The 16,259-nt window shown below is 52.6% G+C and overlaps 1 protein-coding gene across 6 annotated transcripts in view; it reads left to right on the top strand.

Annotated features, from left to right (window-relative positions):
- SLC45A3 (solute carrier family 45 member 3) overlaps positions 1-16,259 on the top strand; it is a 40,940-nt gene that overhangs the window by 18,421 nt on the left and 6,260 nt on the right. For 5 of the 6 annotated variants that reach the window (XM_064472362.1, XM_064472360.1, XM_064472359.1 and 2 more), the window contains 3 exons: positions 10,344-10,771; positions 11,028-11,861; positions 13,416-13,681. In XM_064472362.1, the coding sequence (XP_064328432.1) occupies positions 10,600-10,771; positions 11,028-11,861; positions 13,416-13,681 (1,272 nt within the window). In that variant the 5' untranslated portion in view covers positions 10,344-10,599. Of the gene's footprint in view, positions 1-263; positions 537-10,343; positions 10,772-11,027; positions 11,862-13,415; positions 13,682-16,259 lie in introns of those variants that run through there. The other variant, XM_064472364.1, reaches the window with a different exon arrangement.

Below are 16,259 nucleotides of genomic sequence, written 5' to 3'. Positions count from 1 at the left end.
CTGCCAGTACATCAGAACATGAGAGGCTGGTCCTGAGACTCAGCTGGCCACGAGACTCAGTTGGCCCCATGACTGTCACAGCTTTCCAGATAAAGCCAGAAATGCTGAAGCTCTATCATAGGGTAGAAGTCCTAGAGCTGTCTTGGAGCCACAGCGTGCCGGAGGCAGGAGGAGCTGAAGTATAGTGTTGGCTTGCTGAGGAGTCAGATGTCCCGTTATGCAGCATTTCTGCTCTGGATGGAAACAAGAAGTGACAATTTCACTTCCCATTTTCCCAGCCCTGTGAACAGGCATTGCAAAGTGGGCACGATAAAGCAGCGGGGGTTTCTGCCTTCCCATCTCTTCTCTGTAACAGACAGTGAAATTGTTCTCCCTCTACTCAGCACTAGTGATTAAAACTCAGTTGTGTGCCGCTGTTTTCAGTGCTAAGGTGACCTGTGTAGTGTGTGGTGGGACAGCCACGTGTTCTCTCTACTCAGTAACAGCCTTCCACCAGAACTGATTTGCTCTCTCTTTGCCAGACCTGGTTTGCTGGGGTAAGTGCTTTACTACCCACTTTCCCTGTTTCACTCCTGGTGATCACTTCTCCTGAAGAAGGATTACAGCAATGCGAACGATGAAATCCCATGTGCTTGCTTGGGCAGGGCTGGTGGACAGAGGATGTCGTACCTCGGGGTAGGGCGGTGATGACCAGCACAGAAGCTCATGTGCAGTTTAGGTAGCCGCAGTGGAAGAAGACGCAGATTCAGTGTCCAAGTAGACAATCACAGAGTTTGGGTGAGCGTGGTGGTCTTTGGCTTTGCTTTGCCTGTGGGCGCGGGGGTGAGGATGCTGTGAGCCTTAGACACGCCTGTTGCCTGTGTTAGGTGTTGTGCAGGGGTTTAGAGGGGCTGTCAGGCTGCAGAGCTCTGGGGACAGTGTAGGTAGCATGGGGTGACAGTGCTACAGCCTGTGGTTGGGGGCACTGCCGGACCCCAGCCCTGATCCCTGGCAGGAGAGGGTCGGGCACTCCTCCGTGGCTGAGTGCAAGGCTCTGCCTTTGCAAGCCGAGGATGTGTCCGTGGGTCTGTCCGGGCACAGCAAACGCATCCCGGAGCCCCAGAGCCTCCCTCCGCAGGGGAGCGTGGGTGGGCGGGAGGTGCAACCCGGCGTTACGGGGCGGCTCTGCTTGCAGGGTCCCAGGAGCCGGGGGGGTCTGAGCCACCTGTTGGAGTGTCACACATGGGGGGGCTGCTGCCCTTTTTAACAGCGTCCGTCTCTTTTTTGCCCCTCGCTCCCCGGTATTCCCTTTACAACCAGCCCATTGTGCTGTGGGCTACAGCAGCTGGGTGGAGTGTTTCAGGCTCAAGTGTAATTTCAGTGTCTTTAAAAGCCTTTGGAGGGCTTTTTTTTTTTTTTCTTCCCCCTCTGAAGAGGACAGCAACGCCAACAAGGGATAATTTGATGGATTACTCTGCAGGGCTGAGGGGCTCTCCTTAATCCCCTTTGTGGGCCTGTTTGACTAGACGCGTAGCAGAAGCCCCCAGCCTCAGGCAGAGAAAAGGCGGCTCAGCAGGGTAGGTTTTACACACTGACATATAAATACGGGCCCTGGTCATGTGGTGCCGGATATAATCTGTGCCCGTTAGCACGCTGCGGAGAAGGGGGGCACCTGGAGGGGGCTTATTTTTTTCCCTTTCCAGTCCAATTTACATTTTTATTCTTCTGCTAAAAATAATAAAAAGAGGGGGTGGGGGAGAGGCTGACTCAGGCCAAATGCCAGGAAGATGGGCACAGTATTTAAACACCAAAAATGAGCTCAAGTGAAAAGCAGAACCAGATCATCTCTCATTTCCCCTCCTGCTCCAAAATAGGGGCTTCTCTCAGGAATAAAAGCAAGAGCTTGGGTCCTGCAGTAGCAAAACAAAGCTGTAGCTCTCATGTGGAGCCAGCCACCCTTGTATGGAGGTCTTGAGTTGTTTATAGCAGTCCTGCCACCGGCTCAGGAAAGGGAGACTGGAAGGAGTCTCTTGGGAGCAGAGGCTGAAAGTGCCGCTGCTTTGGTTGCATTGCTTGTGTTTAGGAGTGTGTGAGGCTTCTGTGTGCTTAATGAAGTTTGGTGATTAGACACCAGTCCTGTGCAGGTAAAACTCTGCGAGACCATCCTCCCGTATGGCCGGCACAAGCAGTCCCATTGCGGTTCCTTCTTCCTTCTGAAGATCATTCTGCAGCTGAGCTCAGCTAAGGGATATTTAATAGGGCACTCCATCCTTCATCACATCACCGCTGGGTCTGGCCCTCCAGTGCAGTTGTCTCTTGCCGTGTCCCTGGTGGAAATGGGGTGAGTTACAGACCAGCAAGGCAAGGTGTCAGCGCTTCAGCCTCGGCCCCTGCTTGCCTGCAGAAAGCACAGGGCCCAGCTCCTCTCTGCGCCCTGTCTTGGCCACACTCCTAGCGTGGCCTGCAGCAGGACCTCCTGAAGCCTCTTGCTGCCGCTGGGTTAACATGGCAATGACGCCTGCCAACTGCAGGGGAGTCAGTGACGCCCGCTGGCATCGCGGTGTGCGCTGGGCTCATGTCTGTCCCTTTAGAAGCGCAGCAAGCTCCAAAAGTGTCGGTGTGGTCTCTGCTAAGTCAGTGACCTTGTTAGACAGGCAGTTCTTGCTTGTAACGGCGAGGGAGGAGGAGGAAGAGGATGGGCTGGAACTCTCTGCTGCTCTGTCTTTTCTGCTGGTCAAACAGGTGAGCATGGGAGCTGAGGCAGGCAAAGCCTGGGAGAAAGCCTCCTGCCAGGAGCTTTGTCTGCCAGAGGTAGAAACAGGTTGTGGGACAGGAGGTCAGCGGAGCCTGTGAGCTGCCCTGCTGCCTGTTTGATGTTTGTGTTGCAGCGTGAGGATAAAGAGTCCAGAGAGCTATTGGCAGGGCTCCTGGAAGGAGCATAAGATACCAGAGGCGTGAAGGGTGAGCGGGACAGATCTTTCTCCACCCTGGAAAGCATCCTCTCTGTATGATAGGCAGAGTGAGGACAGGGCTGTTAGCCTGTGGGGCTAGGAAAGCATCCTTTCCTAATGTTCATTCTTAACAAATATTTTGACCTTCTCATCCATCTTGTAGAGACGTTGTAGGCTTTCCCTGGAGCCTTTGCTTTATTCAGTTGATCAAAGGGGGACAAAGTCACCTGTTCCACATGTCCTTGCTGCTTGGTGTAAAATATGGAAGACACTCAACAGACACTTGCCCTCGCAGATGCACCTTTACCTGAAGGAACCACTGATAGCAGGAAAAAATGCCTCCCAAGGCAGAGGTGAACCAGTCCCTTGAGCTGGCTCTGGAACAGCCCAACCCTGCTAACGGTCAGGACTAACCAGCCCCTTGGATTAGGAGGGCCAAAGGTAGAGGGAAGATCAATGGGTGGCTTGTGCTGCACCTCTGCTTCCTGGCAGTTGCGGACGTATCCTGATAGCTCTGAAATGACTCGCACTCTGTGGTTGAGGCAGCAGGAACCCAGCAAAGCCTGAGATTGCATCTCAAACTCCCTCACGGCGAGCCCCAGCCGTTGCGGGGAAGGCGAGTGACTTGGTATGCTTTGCTCAGCATCTGAACGGGTACAGCCTGGCTTAGTGGCCCACAGAAAGTGGGAGATGCAGCCCCCTGAAAATCAGCTGCTAGCTGCAGGTGCTAAAACTTGGCTCCTTCTTCTCCCTTTGGCTTCTTACTTTCAATTCACAAAAAGGAGATAGTAGTGAACTGCCTTCAGTCGCAGCACGTCTGTTGGGCCAGGGATCAGTCTGTGCACCAGGAGAGCGGTGAGCGCAAAAGGACCTGAACTAAGCTCTGGCTTTTAGATAGTCCTGAAAGCAGGTTGATCATGTTGGAGGTGCTGCAAGGAAGCAGTTGCAGCAGAGCAGGAAAGAACCGACCTCCAGCCGTGACAAACTCAAATGTCTCCCTTTGAACCAAACCGCATGGAAGGTCTTCTGAGCCGTCGTGGGGACCTGCCCCTTCCCGTAAGTCTGGATGCATCGGTAGCATCTAGCATTTGTCCTGGATTAATATATCATGGTGTCTGGGCTGCTGGATGCTGCACTGTGGGGTGAGGGAGGGAATTTCAAATGGGCTGGGGCACCCAGGTCTTCCTTCTTCTTGTCTGAGGGGATTTCCACCCGCTGCTGCCCTTTCCCTAAGCCGAGCTGCCGAGACTGATATAATGGAGCCCCTGAGCTCAAAGGAAATGCAGAGTTAATTCAGAGAGACTAAATAAATCGCCGTTCTCCCATCCCTGCTTAATGACCACTCCCCTCTCCCCACGCTGTGAATGGGGTCAAGGAGATTTGGGAGGGGAGGGGGAAGCGGGGAGGGTCAGGAGAGGTCAGGTGAGTTTTCCATTTCATCCCCCGCAAGCCTGCCAGAGCTATTCTCCATGGTGTATTTCACATTCAGCTGCAGTGAATGGACACTGATAGCTGTGAAAGGGTCTGGCACTGTATGAACAGCCCTTCCCTAAGCACTCGCTCTTGTGCTCTCTCCCACCCTTTCTTCCAAAGGGCTTCCAGGGAGCGGGGAATTAATAACGTTCATAAAGAGCCCCTTGGAAGGTTGGAAGTGTAACGTTGTGCTTATGAATGGAAACCCGACGGCTAGCAGTACCCTTCGCCCTCCCCTCTCTCCGCTGCCCGTTGGGAATAGGTTTCTGCATCAAACCTGCCGTGCGGCGGGGAGGGAAGGTGCCGGTCCGTATCACCTGGGAACTGCTGGAGCGGAACAGCCCCCGCCTGAGCTCCCTGCATGGCACCATCTCCTGCCTCCAGCGCTGGCCAGTACCACCTGCCTCGGATGCCTCTCCAAAAACCTAAGGCTTTTTCCTTTTCCTTTGCTAAGGCAAAGGCTTTTGTGGGGTAATTTTTTCCCATGTAAGACAGGGCTCAGGTTATGGCAGAGCCCTGACAGGTTACAAATAGTTGATGAATCTACTCCTCTGTTGCCTGATCATTATTGTGGCTGTTTGTTGAACTGTGGGGAAGGTGCACGACCGTCATAAATCAGGGAGGCTGCTACCACGTTTAATAACATTCCTTGTCCCTTCTGCACCCATGTGAGAGACTGGAAGGATTATGGAGTGGCAGGATATGGATCCTTCTGAGGAATAAAAGAGTTCTCTGCCACGTAAGTACACCCAAATTTTATTTTTGAAATGTTCGTCCCTCAATCTTTGTTCTGTCAAAGCCCTGTTTAGATGCGATCACTTGTAAGATCCTATGTTGCAAAGATCTGAGGAGTCTGGGAGGAGGAGAGGCTTCGTTCAGTCTTTGCTCGTGTGCGTCCGTCAGCGCCCTGCACGCCGTCCGCTTTCTTCAGGTGTCTCGGGGTTTGTTTCTTGTAAAAGTGAAAGGTGTGGTTCCGAGTCCGTTGGCGAGGGCACACAAAGCAGCCTCTGCGCTGGCTGACAGGAAGGAAGTGGGATGTGAACTTCTACTGGCGATGGTGTTGCTTCGTATAAATGAGTCCGTACCTCTGACATCACCAGTAAATTCAGTCCTGTTTCCGCGTGCGTGTCTGTGCACTTGCTGGTGCTTCTCTCAAGTTCAGATCGTGGCTTTCCTCAGGCAAGGCCTTGCTACATCTCTGTGCCACATCGAGCACAGGAAGACATTTGTCAAAGCTTTTTCTATAGCACGTGAGCAGGGAACAACCTCTGAGTAGGGGAAATGCACGAATCCAATCTGCTGGCCTGCTGCCTTTAGGGAAGTGGACTCTCAGAAGCTGCTTTCCCTGGCTTCATCCCTTCTCCTTCCCCTTGCTCCCTGTTAGTGCTGCTAGGTGAGTTGCACTCACAGAGACAGACTGCCTGGCTTCCTCCCTGTCCTTCTGGGTGCTTAAGCAGGAGAGGAAAGAGGGGGCCGGAGACACCAGGATGCAGGAGCTGCAATCCTTTCTGCTTTGGTTGCCATTGCTGCCAAGGCTCCTCTGTCCAGGTGGGTGGCCGAGTGCTGCTTTGCTCCTGCCCCCAGGACCCGCCCTCCTACCTGCCTGCCAGGTGAACCAGCCTCTCGGAGTTGATCTGTTGTTTCTCTGTGGGGAAAAGAAAGGAAAAGTTTAGTTTGCCAGCTTAAAAGTAAAACAGAAACCCTGGGTTTAAAGATGCTTTACTTCTCCTTGGGGAGGGAGAGGGGGAGCCTTAACGCTCGGCAGCAGATCATGTCCCCATGGCAGAACAGCTCGGTGAGCAGCTGTGAAAAAGCCCCACATGTGGCTCCCTTCTGCTTCTGTGTGCAGGAAACCTTACACAGAAGGGCCGGTATGTCCCTTGGGTGGGTGGGGGGCTGGTTGTTATCCTTGTCAAGGTGCTTGGCATTGCGCTCCCTAGGGAAGGATAAATGCTGTCCCTGTTGTAGAAGTTTGGGGAAACTGAGGCCAGGGGGCAAGAAGTGCCTGCTGCTGTGCAGCTTTTTGGACCAGCCACCCCCCGCCTGGCTGTGAAAGGTCTCCCCGTCATAAGATGCCAGATCCCACTGGGCTGGACTGGCTGTTGCCAGCTCACTTGGGCGTGATGTGTAACTCCTCCTCTTAGCCCAGGATCTCCCAGCTAGGAGGTGGTTTGCCTAAGTGACTCTTTCCACGTCAGGACAAAGTTATAGAGCACCGGGCTCAAACTAGTCCTCCCGCGTAGTCTGGCACAGAAATCGTCCTAGAAGAGATTAGTGTTTTAAATCAAATGTTTGGTTTTGCTGCTAGGACTGTTAGAGCCAGACTGTTACCTGCAAAACAGCATGGAACATCTCATTGTCTTTAAAAAGAAAATCATTATCCCATGTACTAAATCCCCCTCCGGTGACTGTTTGTGAAGTACCAGCAGACCAGCAAGGGAAGGTGACGAACGCTAACACCAGGGCAGAGCTTTGGGCAAAGCTCAGGAGTGAGGCCAGACCTGGAGTTTCCTTCTGAGCTGGTTTGGGGCAGCAGAGGCGAAGCGCCCTGCGAGCAGTGGGTTGGCAGGGCTGGCGCCTGCAGCCTGTGTTTGCTCAGCACCTTGTGCGAGGGGCCCAGGCGCAGGTGTGGTCGTGGTGCGAGCAGCACACCAGCGCGCCGTGTTATCGGGAGGCAGGGAGGGCCCTGAAACCAAACCCGCGTGTGTACCTGCGGCTCGGTTCCACCTCTGCTCGCCTGCAAACTACTTAAGTAGCTTTTCCTGAATGCGGTGTACCAGGGCTGGGCTGGCTGTGGGGAGCGCAGCTCCGCAGAGCTGCAGGGATCACCTGTCACTGCTCTGCGTGGAGGAGGTGAGTCCTGGCTTCTGGCTTGCTTTCATCCCGGCTCCTGTGAGCCTCCCACATCCTCCTTTTCCATCCCTCTGCCCCCGTCCTTACAGATGAACAGTTCACATGGTTTTCCTAGACTGCACTGGCGTTTCTTTCCAGCTAAGTCAATTAATCTCTCTGTATTCTGTGAACAAAATTAAAAAAAAAAGTAATTGATGGGTATTGGGACAAAATGCAATTTAAACAGAAAAGGGTTCATGATCTGTTGCAGCTGCGTCTATGACCTGATTGCTGTTGACAACTTATCTCTCGCGGCATGTGAGTATTGCCTCCGGGTACACTGAGATTTATTTTTTCGTTAAAGCCCTCCGAGAGCGTGGAAGGGGGAAGAGACAGATCTTCTCTTACGTACTGATAAGAAATTCAGCCTCTCTGCCTCAACCTGAAATTCTCAGGCAGTCGGGTAGATGTACAGATTCCCACTTCCTCCCCAGTTTTAGATATATCACTGCGATAAAAGGGTAGAAAACCCATTTTTTACCTCTGTGCATGTCTGTGAGACATCTTTTACTTAATGTTTGGGATTTGCCTTGGGATAAGTCCCCCTGTGCAAGCCCTCCAGACCCTGGACTACATCAGACAGTGGACATTACATCTCCCTTCCAGTCTAGCTCAGAGTGATGGTGGTTCAGTTAATTTTGGCTCGTGAGTCTGCTTCCTCTGTTAACAGCACCGAGGCTTGTGCTGCTGGAGCTGGAGGGCTGCAGCTTAAATTCCTCTCCCAAGGCTGTCAGCCAGCTGGGCACCCATCATAAACGAACAAGGCTGAGACATCCTGTGTCTAGCCCACATCTAAGAAAGGTGGTTGCTGCCCCCAATGGCTTCCTTGCAGATAGAGTGCATCTGAAGTAATGCTGAGCATCTCTGGGGCCTCCGAGTATTCCTTTGAAGCCATGCCTAGTGATTAAAGGAAAGCTGTTGCTGTTCCCCCTCTGCCGTTAGCTTGCTATTTGACCTTAGGCAAGTCATTTAACTGTTCACAGTTGTTAAAAGGAGATATCTTTTGTGACAGTTGAGGTCTAAGTGAGTGTGGAGAGGGAAGGTGAGGGATCCTGGAAGGAAAATAATCAGTACTTATTGTGTGTATTGGCAGCCTGTCAACTCCTCAGCTCGGGAGTGGTGCCTCTCCTCTGCAGCAGCAAGAGGTGGAGAGCGATGCTTGCATCTTTGTCAAAACCTCATTGCCACGCTTCCAGCTTCAACCTGTGGGTTACTTGGCTGATGGCAAGAGGGGAAGAAAGAGAAAAGGGAGGATGCAGAAACTGTCCCAAGTGTACCTGTGCAGTGAACACTTGTGCAATGGTGTGCTCTGTGAAGTTAGGGAACAGGGTGCTGATTTGCACCACATTCGGTGATAGCGTGGAGTTTTGTCTCTGCCCGGTGTAGCTGTGGTAAGGCCATAGTCCAGCACGCTGGTGGTTCAGCGGCTGCTCCTGCATGCACGCTTTGCATCCCACTTGGCCCTCTGACAAGCTGCCGTTCCAGCTCTGCTAGGTCTGACCTGCTCCACCAAGCATGGCCTCCAGCACGGGTTGCCTCCGCGTGCTGAGGAGGGAGGCGAGTGCTGGCCTGGAGATGTTCCCGGTAGGAACACCTTTTCTTCTCCTGTGTAATGGAGGCAAAGAGGGGGACTGGGCTGCAGAACTGGCTTTTAACCTCGTTTCTTCTGATGGGTTCACTCTTTGTGGGTAAATAAGGGAAACTCTGTACCAGCTAGCTGCTCTGGCATGGAGGGGGTGTACAGGCAGGCAGGTATGCAGTTACAGCTTCCCCACTGCCAGGGGGGAGCAAGCAGAGATAAACTCCTCCGCCTGCATGTCTCACATTCTGTTCAGCCTCCTTCATCCATCCAAAGGACCCAAAGTGCTCGGGGGCTGCGCTGCGGTGGGACAGGAGGCAGAAGCTTTTGTGCAAATTGGGAGCACATTGCACAGTCCAGAAATGGGTCGTAAGCTGAAGCACGTTCAGGTCAGTGGGACCTGTTATGCCTTGTCCCCACGGAGAAACTCAGTAGTGGCTCATTTAGGGTGAGAAGTTAGACCATGTGAATCCTGAGAATTAGACTGCAGTTTGGTTTACTCCTAAATCGCTCTCTGTGCAGGAGCTTCATGTCACCCTTCTTGCTAACCCATTCTACCTTTCCCAGCATAACTACAGACCATCTTCCTGAGATGCTTGTGGGAGAACAGCAGTTTGATGGACTAGTGAAGATGCTGGTAACCTTGCAGGATTTCTTACCTTTGTAGACTGACATAGTGGCATGCTCGTAACAGGTTACTACAGGCATCTGCTTACTCTTGCCTTAGCTGCTTAGCCCCTGTCCTGATCTGGTGGCCTCTCCTCTCTGAAGAAGGTTGGAGAGAAGGAGCATGTTACAGGGCAAATAAATGACTCAGCCCAATGAGTAAGGTAATTGCCGTTCACTGTTAGATGAGGCTAAAGTGGGTCAGGTTTGTTTGTGAAACTCCGTGGAGGCACCATCTGTTCTCTGTGCCCTGTCTCAGGGGCTGGAGACAGGATTTGGGTGAAACTGCTTCCCTGGGAGCCTGCGGAGCAGCACGGAGGATGCCCCGGTCATTAGGCAGTGGCGTGGGTCTCTAGAGACGACCCTCTGTGACTGCAGGCGAGTGCCTGCGGCCCTGATCCTCGAAGGGGACTCTTAATTGATTTCACTGGGAGAGGGGACCCTAAATCCTTTGTCTGTCTGCTACAACTGCCCATCTATAAGATGAGGCTGGACAGGACACTGAGAGGTCATTAGAGCTCTCTTAGCCCGAAGGCAGGATTGGATTTTCCCAAACCATATCTGACAGGTGCCTGTCTCATCTCACACAAGCCCTTGGAGAGAAACCTGGCACCAATGTAGTTTGTGTCTTTTAACCCTGCCGCTCTCCCAGATGGCCTCTCTTCGTCCTGCTGTCCCTGCAAGCTTGTTGGGATGGGGACCGTATCTTTCAGTGATGGCGTGTGTGTGTGTTTTACCTGATTTTAGCCCTCTTTCCCCTGCCCTGGACCCCGCTGTGTCTAACAAGCTCTCTCTCCTCTCAGACCACATCATGTGAGCAGAAGGGGAAGCCTGGAGTGAGATCCCTGCCTGCCCACGCCTGGACTTGACATTGCTGGGGCCACATCTTGCAATAAGAGGAAGAGGAAAAGACGGTTCATTCACCGTTGCTAAAAATGGGAGGCAGCATCTGTCCAGCAGACCAGGAAGGGAAGCTCCAGACCTTGCCTGTGGGGCATCCCTGGGAGTGCCGCAGCCGGAGCGACACAGTCCTCTGTCAGTAAGGGCTGTTGGGACAGCATGGCTCAGAGAGCCTGGGTCAGCATGCTCTTCCACAACTGCAAGACCCAGCTCCTGCTGGTCAACTCCCTGACGTTTGGCCTGGAGGTCTGCCTGGCTGCAGGGATAACCTACGTGCCTCCGCTGCTGCTGGAAGTTGGTGTGGAGGAGAAATTCATGACCATGGTTTTGGGTAGGCAGTTTTTTGTCATATTTGAGGTGCTTGTTTCCCCTTTGAGTCTAGAGGGCAGGAGCAAATAAGAGCATGGAGGCTGCAGGGTGGTTGCAGGGCTACTGTTATATCAAGGGCAGCCTTGTGTTTGGAGGAGAGGGCTGTGACCCAGTGAAGCTTACGGAGTTCCTGAAACACCCCATGCTTTTGTTACAGTGCACACAGACCAGTGTCCTCCAGATCTGTCCCCCTAACACCACCTCTTTCTCTTCTCCAGGAATAGGGCCTGTCCTTGGCTTGATTTTTGTCCCGCTGATCGGATCCGCCAGCGACCACTGGCACAGCAGCTATGGCCGAAGGCGACCTTTCATCTGGATGCTTTGCCTCGGAGTCCTGCTGAGCCTCTTCGTTATCCCACATGCCAGCAGCCTGGCCAGCCTGTTTGCCCTCAACACTCGCCCGCTGGAGATTGCCTTCCTCATCCTGGGCATCGGGCTACTGGATTTCTGCGGCCAGGTCTGCTTCACTCCGCTGGAGGCCCTGCTCTCAGACCTCTTCCAGGAGCCAGACAACTGCCGCCAGGCTTTCTCCTTGTACGCCTTCATGATCAGCTTGGGGGGCTGCATTGGCTACCTGCTTCCAGCCATTGACTGGGGCGGCAGCTTTCTGGCCCCGTACCTGGGAGGGCAGGAGACGTGCCTCTTCAGCCTCCTTGCCGTCATTTTTCTCGGCTGTGTGCTGGCCACGCTCTTTGTGACAGAGGAGGCAGCCACCCAGGCAGATGTTCTGGACGGCCCCGCGCTGAAGGATGCTCCCCCTAAGCCCTCACCTCTTGCATGCTGCTCTTGCCAGCTCTCCAGGAGCTCATGTCTCCTGCAGGCCAGGCACATGATGCAGGCCTTGAGAAACCTCTGCACGCTGGTGCCACGGCTTCACAGCCTCTACTGCCGCATCCCCAAGGTCATCCGGCGCCTGTTCGTGGCCGAGCTCTGCAGCTGGATGGCACTCATGACTTTCATGCTGTTCTACACAGACTTTGTTGGGGAAGGACTGTACCACGGCGTCCCCAGAGCCAAGCCAGGCACAGATGCCAGACGCCACTACGATGAAGGTGAGAAGTGAGCCAGCTGCTCTGAGGCTGCAGCACCTGTTCCCTAGAACAGGAGCATTTAGTGGGAGCTAGGAATGGGCTCAGCTCTGCTAGCGATGCAAAAAAAGGTTACAGGAAACGAGACTTTGCAGATGGGTCAGGAAAAAACACTCCTCCGTGGCCACCAGAGCATTGCACAGCGGACCAGATAGGGAAGCGCCTCTTTGTCCTCCAGGCTACCCAGCACAGAGCTAGATCTGGCAGCGCAGCCCTGGCCGGGGCTGAACTGTTAAGTGGCAGAACGGTCTGGCAGGTTGCATGCTGAACAGGACGTATCTGGCTCTGTCTGCAGGCTGTGGTTTCCGCTGCCAGGTCCTTTCACTGCTCTTCCCTCCTTTTTAAACGAAGGGCGGTGGTGCTCCCCATCTCTTGGAGAGCAGGGGTTGGAAAGCCAGGACATGTTCAGTAGCAGTAAGGTGGGCTTTGCTGCATCTTCCTTTCATGCTACTCTGAGATTCCCATCTCACATCTGTATCTGGGGAGCCCTCGAACAGCTTCCCCAGTTCTCACCCCTCTCTCCAGTGCTTTCTGATAGTGCTCGCCACTGCAGTCAGTAGCTGCCACGTCCACATTGCAGGATACTGCTCACTGCAGCACGTTACCTGCTTACAGTTGTTGCCTGCTGTCCCACTTTGCCTGCTGTGTTGTGCCAGAGTCTTGACTCGCTGCCCAGTCCTTCTTTTCCTCCCCCTGATCTAAGTCTTTTATTCTTGGAGGCACTTCCCTGGCCCTCCTCTTCCAGCTGTCCAAGTTTTCCACTCACTGCGTCCGTGAGCTCTGCAGTACACTGCCTCTTTGTGCTGAGCGTCTGTTTAACTTAGAGGGAGCTTAATTATTATTTAACACTTGCACTGTATAGCTTCCAGCAGGTCAGGACTCCATTGTTCTAGCTGTCATAGAAGCGTGTTGAGTAATGATCCTTGCTTCAGAGAGTTAATGGTTTGAGTTCCCTGAAATCTGATAGATCTTTGCAAAGGGTAAGGTCCAGATTGCTACCGGATACTGCAGTTGATACTGCAGCCGATTAGTGGATGTCGTGTACTTTACCTTGGCTTAAGCACAATACCTTGTTCTTTTTGTTCTGTTGCTGGTTTTGGCATCAGATAACAACAGATCCTGGTTCATGAGCAGGTGACAGATCCTGGGTCAAGAGTAGGAAGGTGTGAAAAATAAACAACGGATTCCAAAGACAAGTATGGCATTTGGATTCCTGTCTCCCGCTGCCCCTTTAGTTAGGCTGGGGTGCCCAGGAGCACGTGTGGGAAATACTCGCTGCTGGCGAAGGGTGGGCGCTGCAGGCTGGCAGGTGCAGCCCTGGAATACGGGTGGGTGATGCTGCTCTGCTTCCTGACCCAGCCGTGTGGTTGTCAGGGCTGTTTGCGGCTGTGCCACGCTCTGTGCGGACTGTACGGGGTTGGGCACCGAAGGAGAGGGCAGGAGGCCCAATGGTGTTCGGCTGTGTGGAGCCTGGGTACAGCCAGGGCAGTGTCTGTCACCACCTCTGCTTACCTGCAGGTGTCCGGATGGGTAGTTTGGGCCTCTTCCTGCAATGCGTCACATCCATCTTCTTTTCGACAATCATGGACCGGATGGTGAAGCAGTTTGGGACGCGGGCGGTCTACCTGGCCAGTGTGGTGTTCTTCCCCGTGGCTGCCTTCGTCATGTGCCTTTCCCACAGCGTCATCGTTGTTACCATCTCAGCTGCTCTGACGGGCTTCACCTTCTCTGCGCTCCAGATCCTGCCATACACACTAGCATCACTGTATCATCATGAGAAACAGGTAGGGATCTGCTCCGGAGGGCGGTGTGCCAGCTAGCTGTGAGGACAGCTTGGCCAGCCTCTTTTGCCACTTGTAGCTGGTAGAGTCAGTTCAGCCCGTGGAATAGAAACACATGCCTGTGTGCGAAGGTTTGCCACATGTGCCTCTTGTCTCCAGGCTGTGTCTTCTCTGAAGGTTTATCTGAAATGGAGGAGATAAGAGAGTTTAGCCTATCCTTCCTTCGGCATCCCCTGCTCGCAAGCATTATGCAATTTTAAAATGTGGGGAGTCGGTAAGATGGGAGAAACCAGCTAGGATTGGTGTATCAAAAGGGATGTCCTACGTTCCTGTGTTCTGCATATTTTTAGGGAAACTAGTGCAGGTTAGTTATACCTGCGTGCATTCTGCAACCAAGTTACATCTGCAGCACTGCCAACCTGAGGTGCTACAAAACTCAAGAATTTTCAGCCCTTGGAGGTCCTGCTTTCCAATTTTTGTCCACACATACGAAAATCTGTAAAATGAAAACTGAGGTTCTTCCTATTCCCTTAGCTCCGAGAAAAATAAACGTTGTGAAACCTTCAACACCAATACAAAAGCTAGTACACCTGTCCCACAGATGCTATCTTTGTGGAGAAGTCCTAGGAGGTTCCTGCGTTGCGCACTGGATTAATAGGAGTTTCTCTTGTGCTGCAAATGCAAAATTAATTTGTGGTTTGAGAGCAGCTCTTTCATCCCAATGGCAGGCGGTTCACTGTGCAGCGAAATAAGTAGGAGTTTTTACCACAGGCATCCAGATGTTCACATTGAACAAATACTTCTGACCAACCCATCCCCATTTGCACCAGGCACCCTGTCAAAATCAGGGCTACGAGGGAGTGTTCTGCTTTGCAAAAACTTCAGTTTGGCTGGGATCTCCCATGGACACAATATCAACAGAATGAAAACCAAACTCCACAGGCTGGGATCGTGAAGGCCATGTGCCCAACTGTCTCCCAAAGGCTTGACGGGGAAACACTCTTAGCACAATGAGGTGTGGGGTATAGCTGCGTTTGGTCTCTCTGTTGCCCTAACTTGAAGGTTCCTCCTTCCTTTACCAACTATCTTGCAGCAGGCTGCAGGGAGACCCCACAAGAAGTAGTCCCTAGAGTGCCTTTTGCAGAAGATTCCCCATCTTCCCCATTTCTGTTCTCTTCTTTTTCCTTACTGTTGAAATCTGTCATCATTTTTGTTTGCCTTCCGTCATTCCTGCTTCCTCTCTTCCCTCTCTTTTTTTACTTTTTTTTTCTTTTTTTTTTTTTTAACTTTAAACACTCCTCCCGACGCGAATCAGCAGAAGGGGCATCCAGAGTGGCTGTTGCTTCCACCCTGTGCGGGATCGTTGGCGAAAGCCTGCGAGGCCACCTCAGCTGGAGCTCCTTGCTCTGCGCAGGCTGTGTAAGTCGCTCTGTTCTCCTGCATGCCCTCTCGTCTTCGCATGGCCACTAAACCTTGTCTTGAACAGGAGGACAATATCTGCATGTTCTAACAGCTCCTAAAAGCCTGGTAGAGGTGAGATGCATGGTGGGCATTCGCACCTTCTGCAGGAGATATGGGAGAGCTAGGTTCTTCCTTCCCACAACTCCCCATCAACTATAGGCAGAGATGAAGCTGTTGATTGAGGCACCAGTGACTCCTGTGGTTCTATCCTGTGTTACAAGGGGTGATTTTAAAGCATAAGTTCTCACTAAGCTCATTCCTGTGAGTATGTGTTTAAGTAATTTTCTCTAGATTTAAATTAATTCTCCACACTAGGTATTCAAACACCCCTGCCAGAACTCTTTATCTCTGAAGTTCTAGCCTGGATCAGTATAGAAACTAAGAAGATGTGGCGTGGGCCTTCAGGGCAGCTGAGCAGGCTTCTGGGAATGTCACTGTCAAATATGAAGGGCTGGAACTGTGGGGGACATCCTAGTTTGGCTCACACGATGCCCTTTCTGTGCTGGGTTTTGAGTTGCTTTGAAGTCTGATGGCAATAGGAGGCACGTGGGAGGGTTTTTAAGCTCCACATAAGATAAGTGATGGTCTTGGATTGATGCATTTAAGCATAAAATCATGAGCCTAGGCAGAATTGAGGACTTGAAGGGTATAGTGAGCAGCTGAGCAGAGCCCAGGTAAAGCTTTTGGAAGACGATTGCTATTTAGTGAAGTTCTCATCTGGCTTCTCTTCTCCAACTGAATCTGAAACTGTTTGTGCTACAGATCTGCAGCCATGGCCTGGGGCAGCATGAACAGAGACTGGCTGGTGCTGACACACACTAGGGCAGGGCTGGGTGTAGCCGTGTGGGTGCCAAGGCTGCTGTAAGCTTTGGGATGGCCTGCATCAGAGCTGGAGTGCCCGCACGCGCGCGCCAGCGGTTGATCTGTGTCCAGGTCCCTCCTGCAAAAGGCAGGATAGTTCAGGCAAGCCCCTCGGAGCCCTGCGGCTGGGTACCGTGCACTCGGTGCTCAAACAGGTGCTATGTTGTCCTTTTTATTTTCTTTGTTCAGTCTCACCATGCGGATAATAGATTAACATGTCCTTCGTTATCTGCTCTACCCCATGCAGACCAGTGGTTGT

This window comes from Phalacrocorax carbo, chromosome 23, assembly GCF_963921805.1.
Source record: "Phalacrocorax carbo chromosome 23, bPhaCar2.1, whole genome shotgun sequence".
Classification (NCBI taxonomy): domain Eukaryota; kingdom Metazoa; phylum Chordata; class Aves; order Suliformes; family Phalacrocoracidae; genus Phalacrocorax; species Phalacrocorax carbo.
This window is presented reverse-complemented; position numbering and strand designations above follow the sequence as displayed.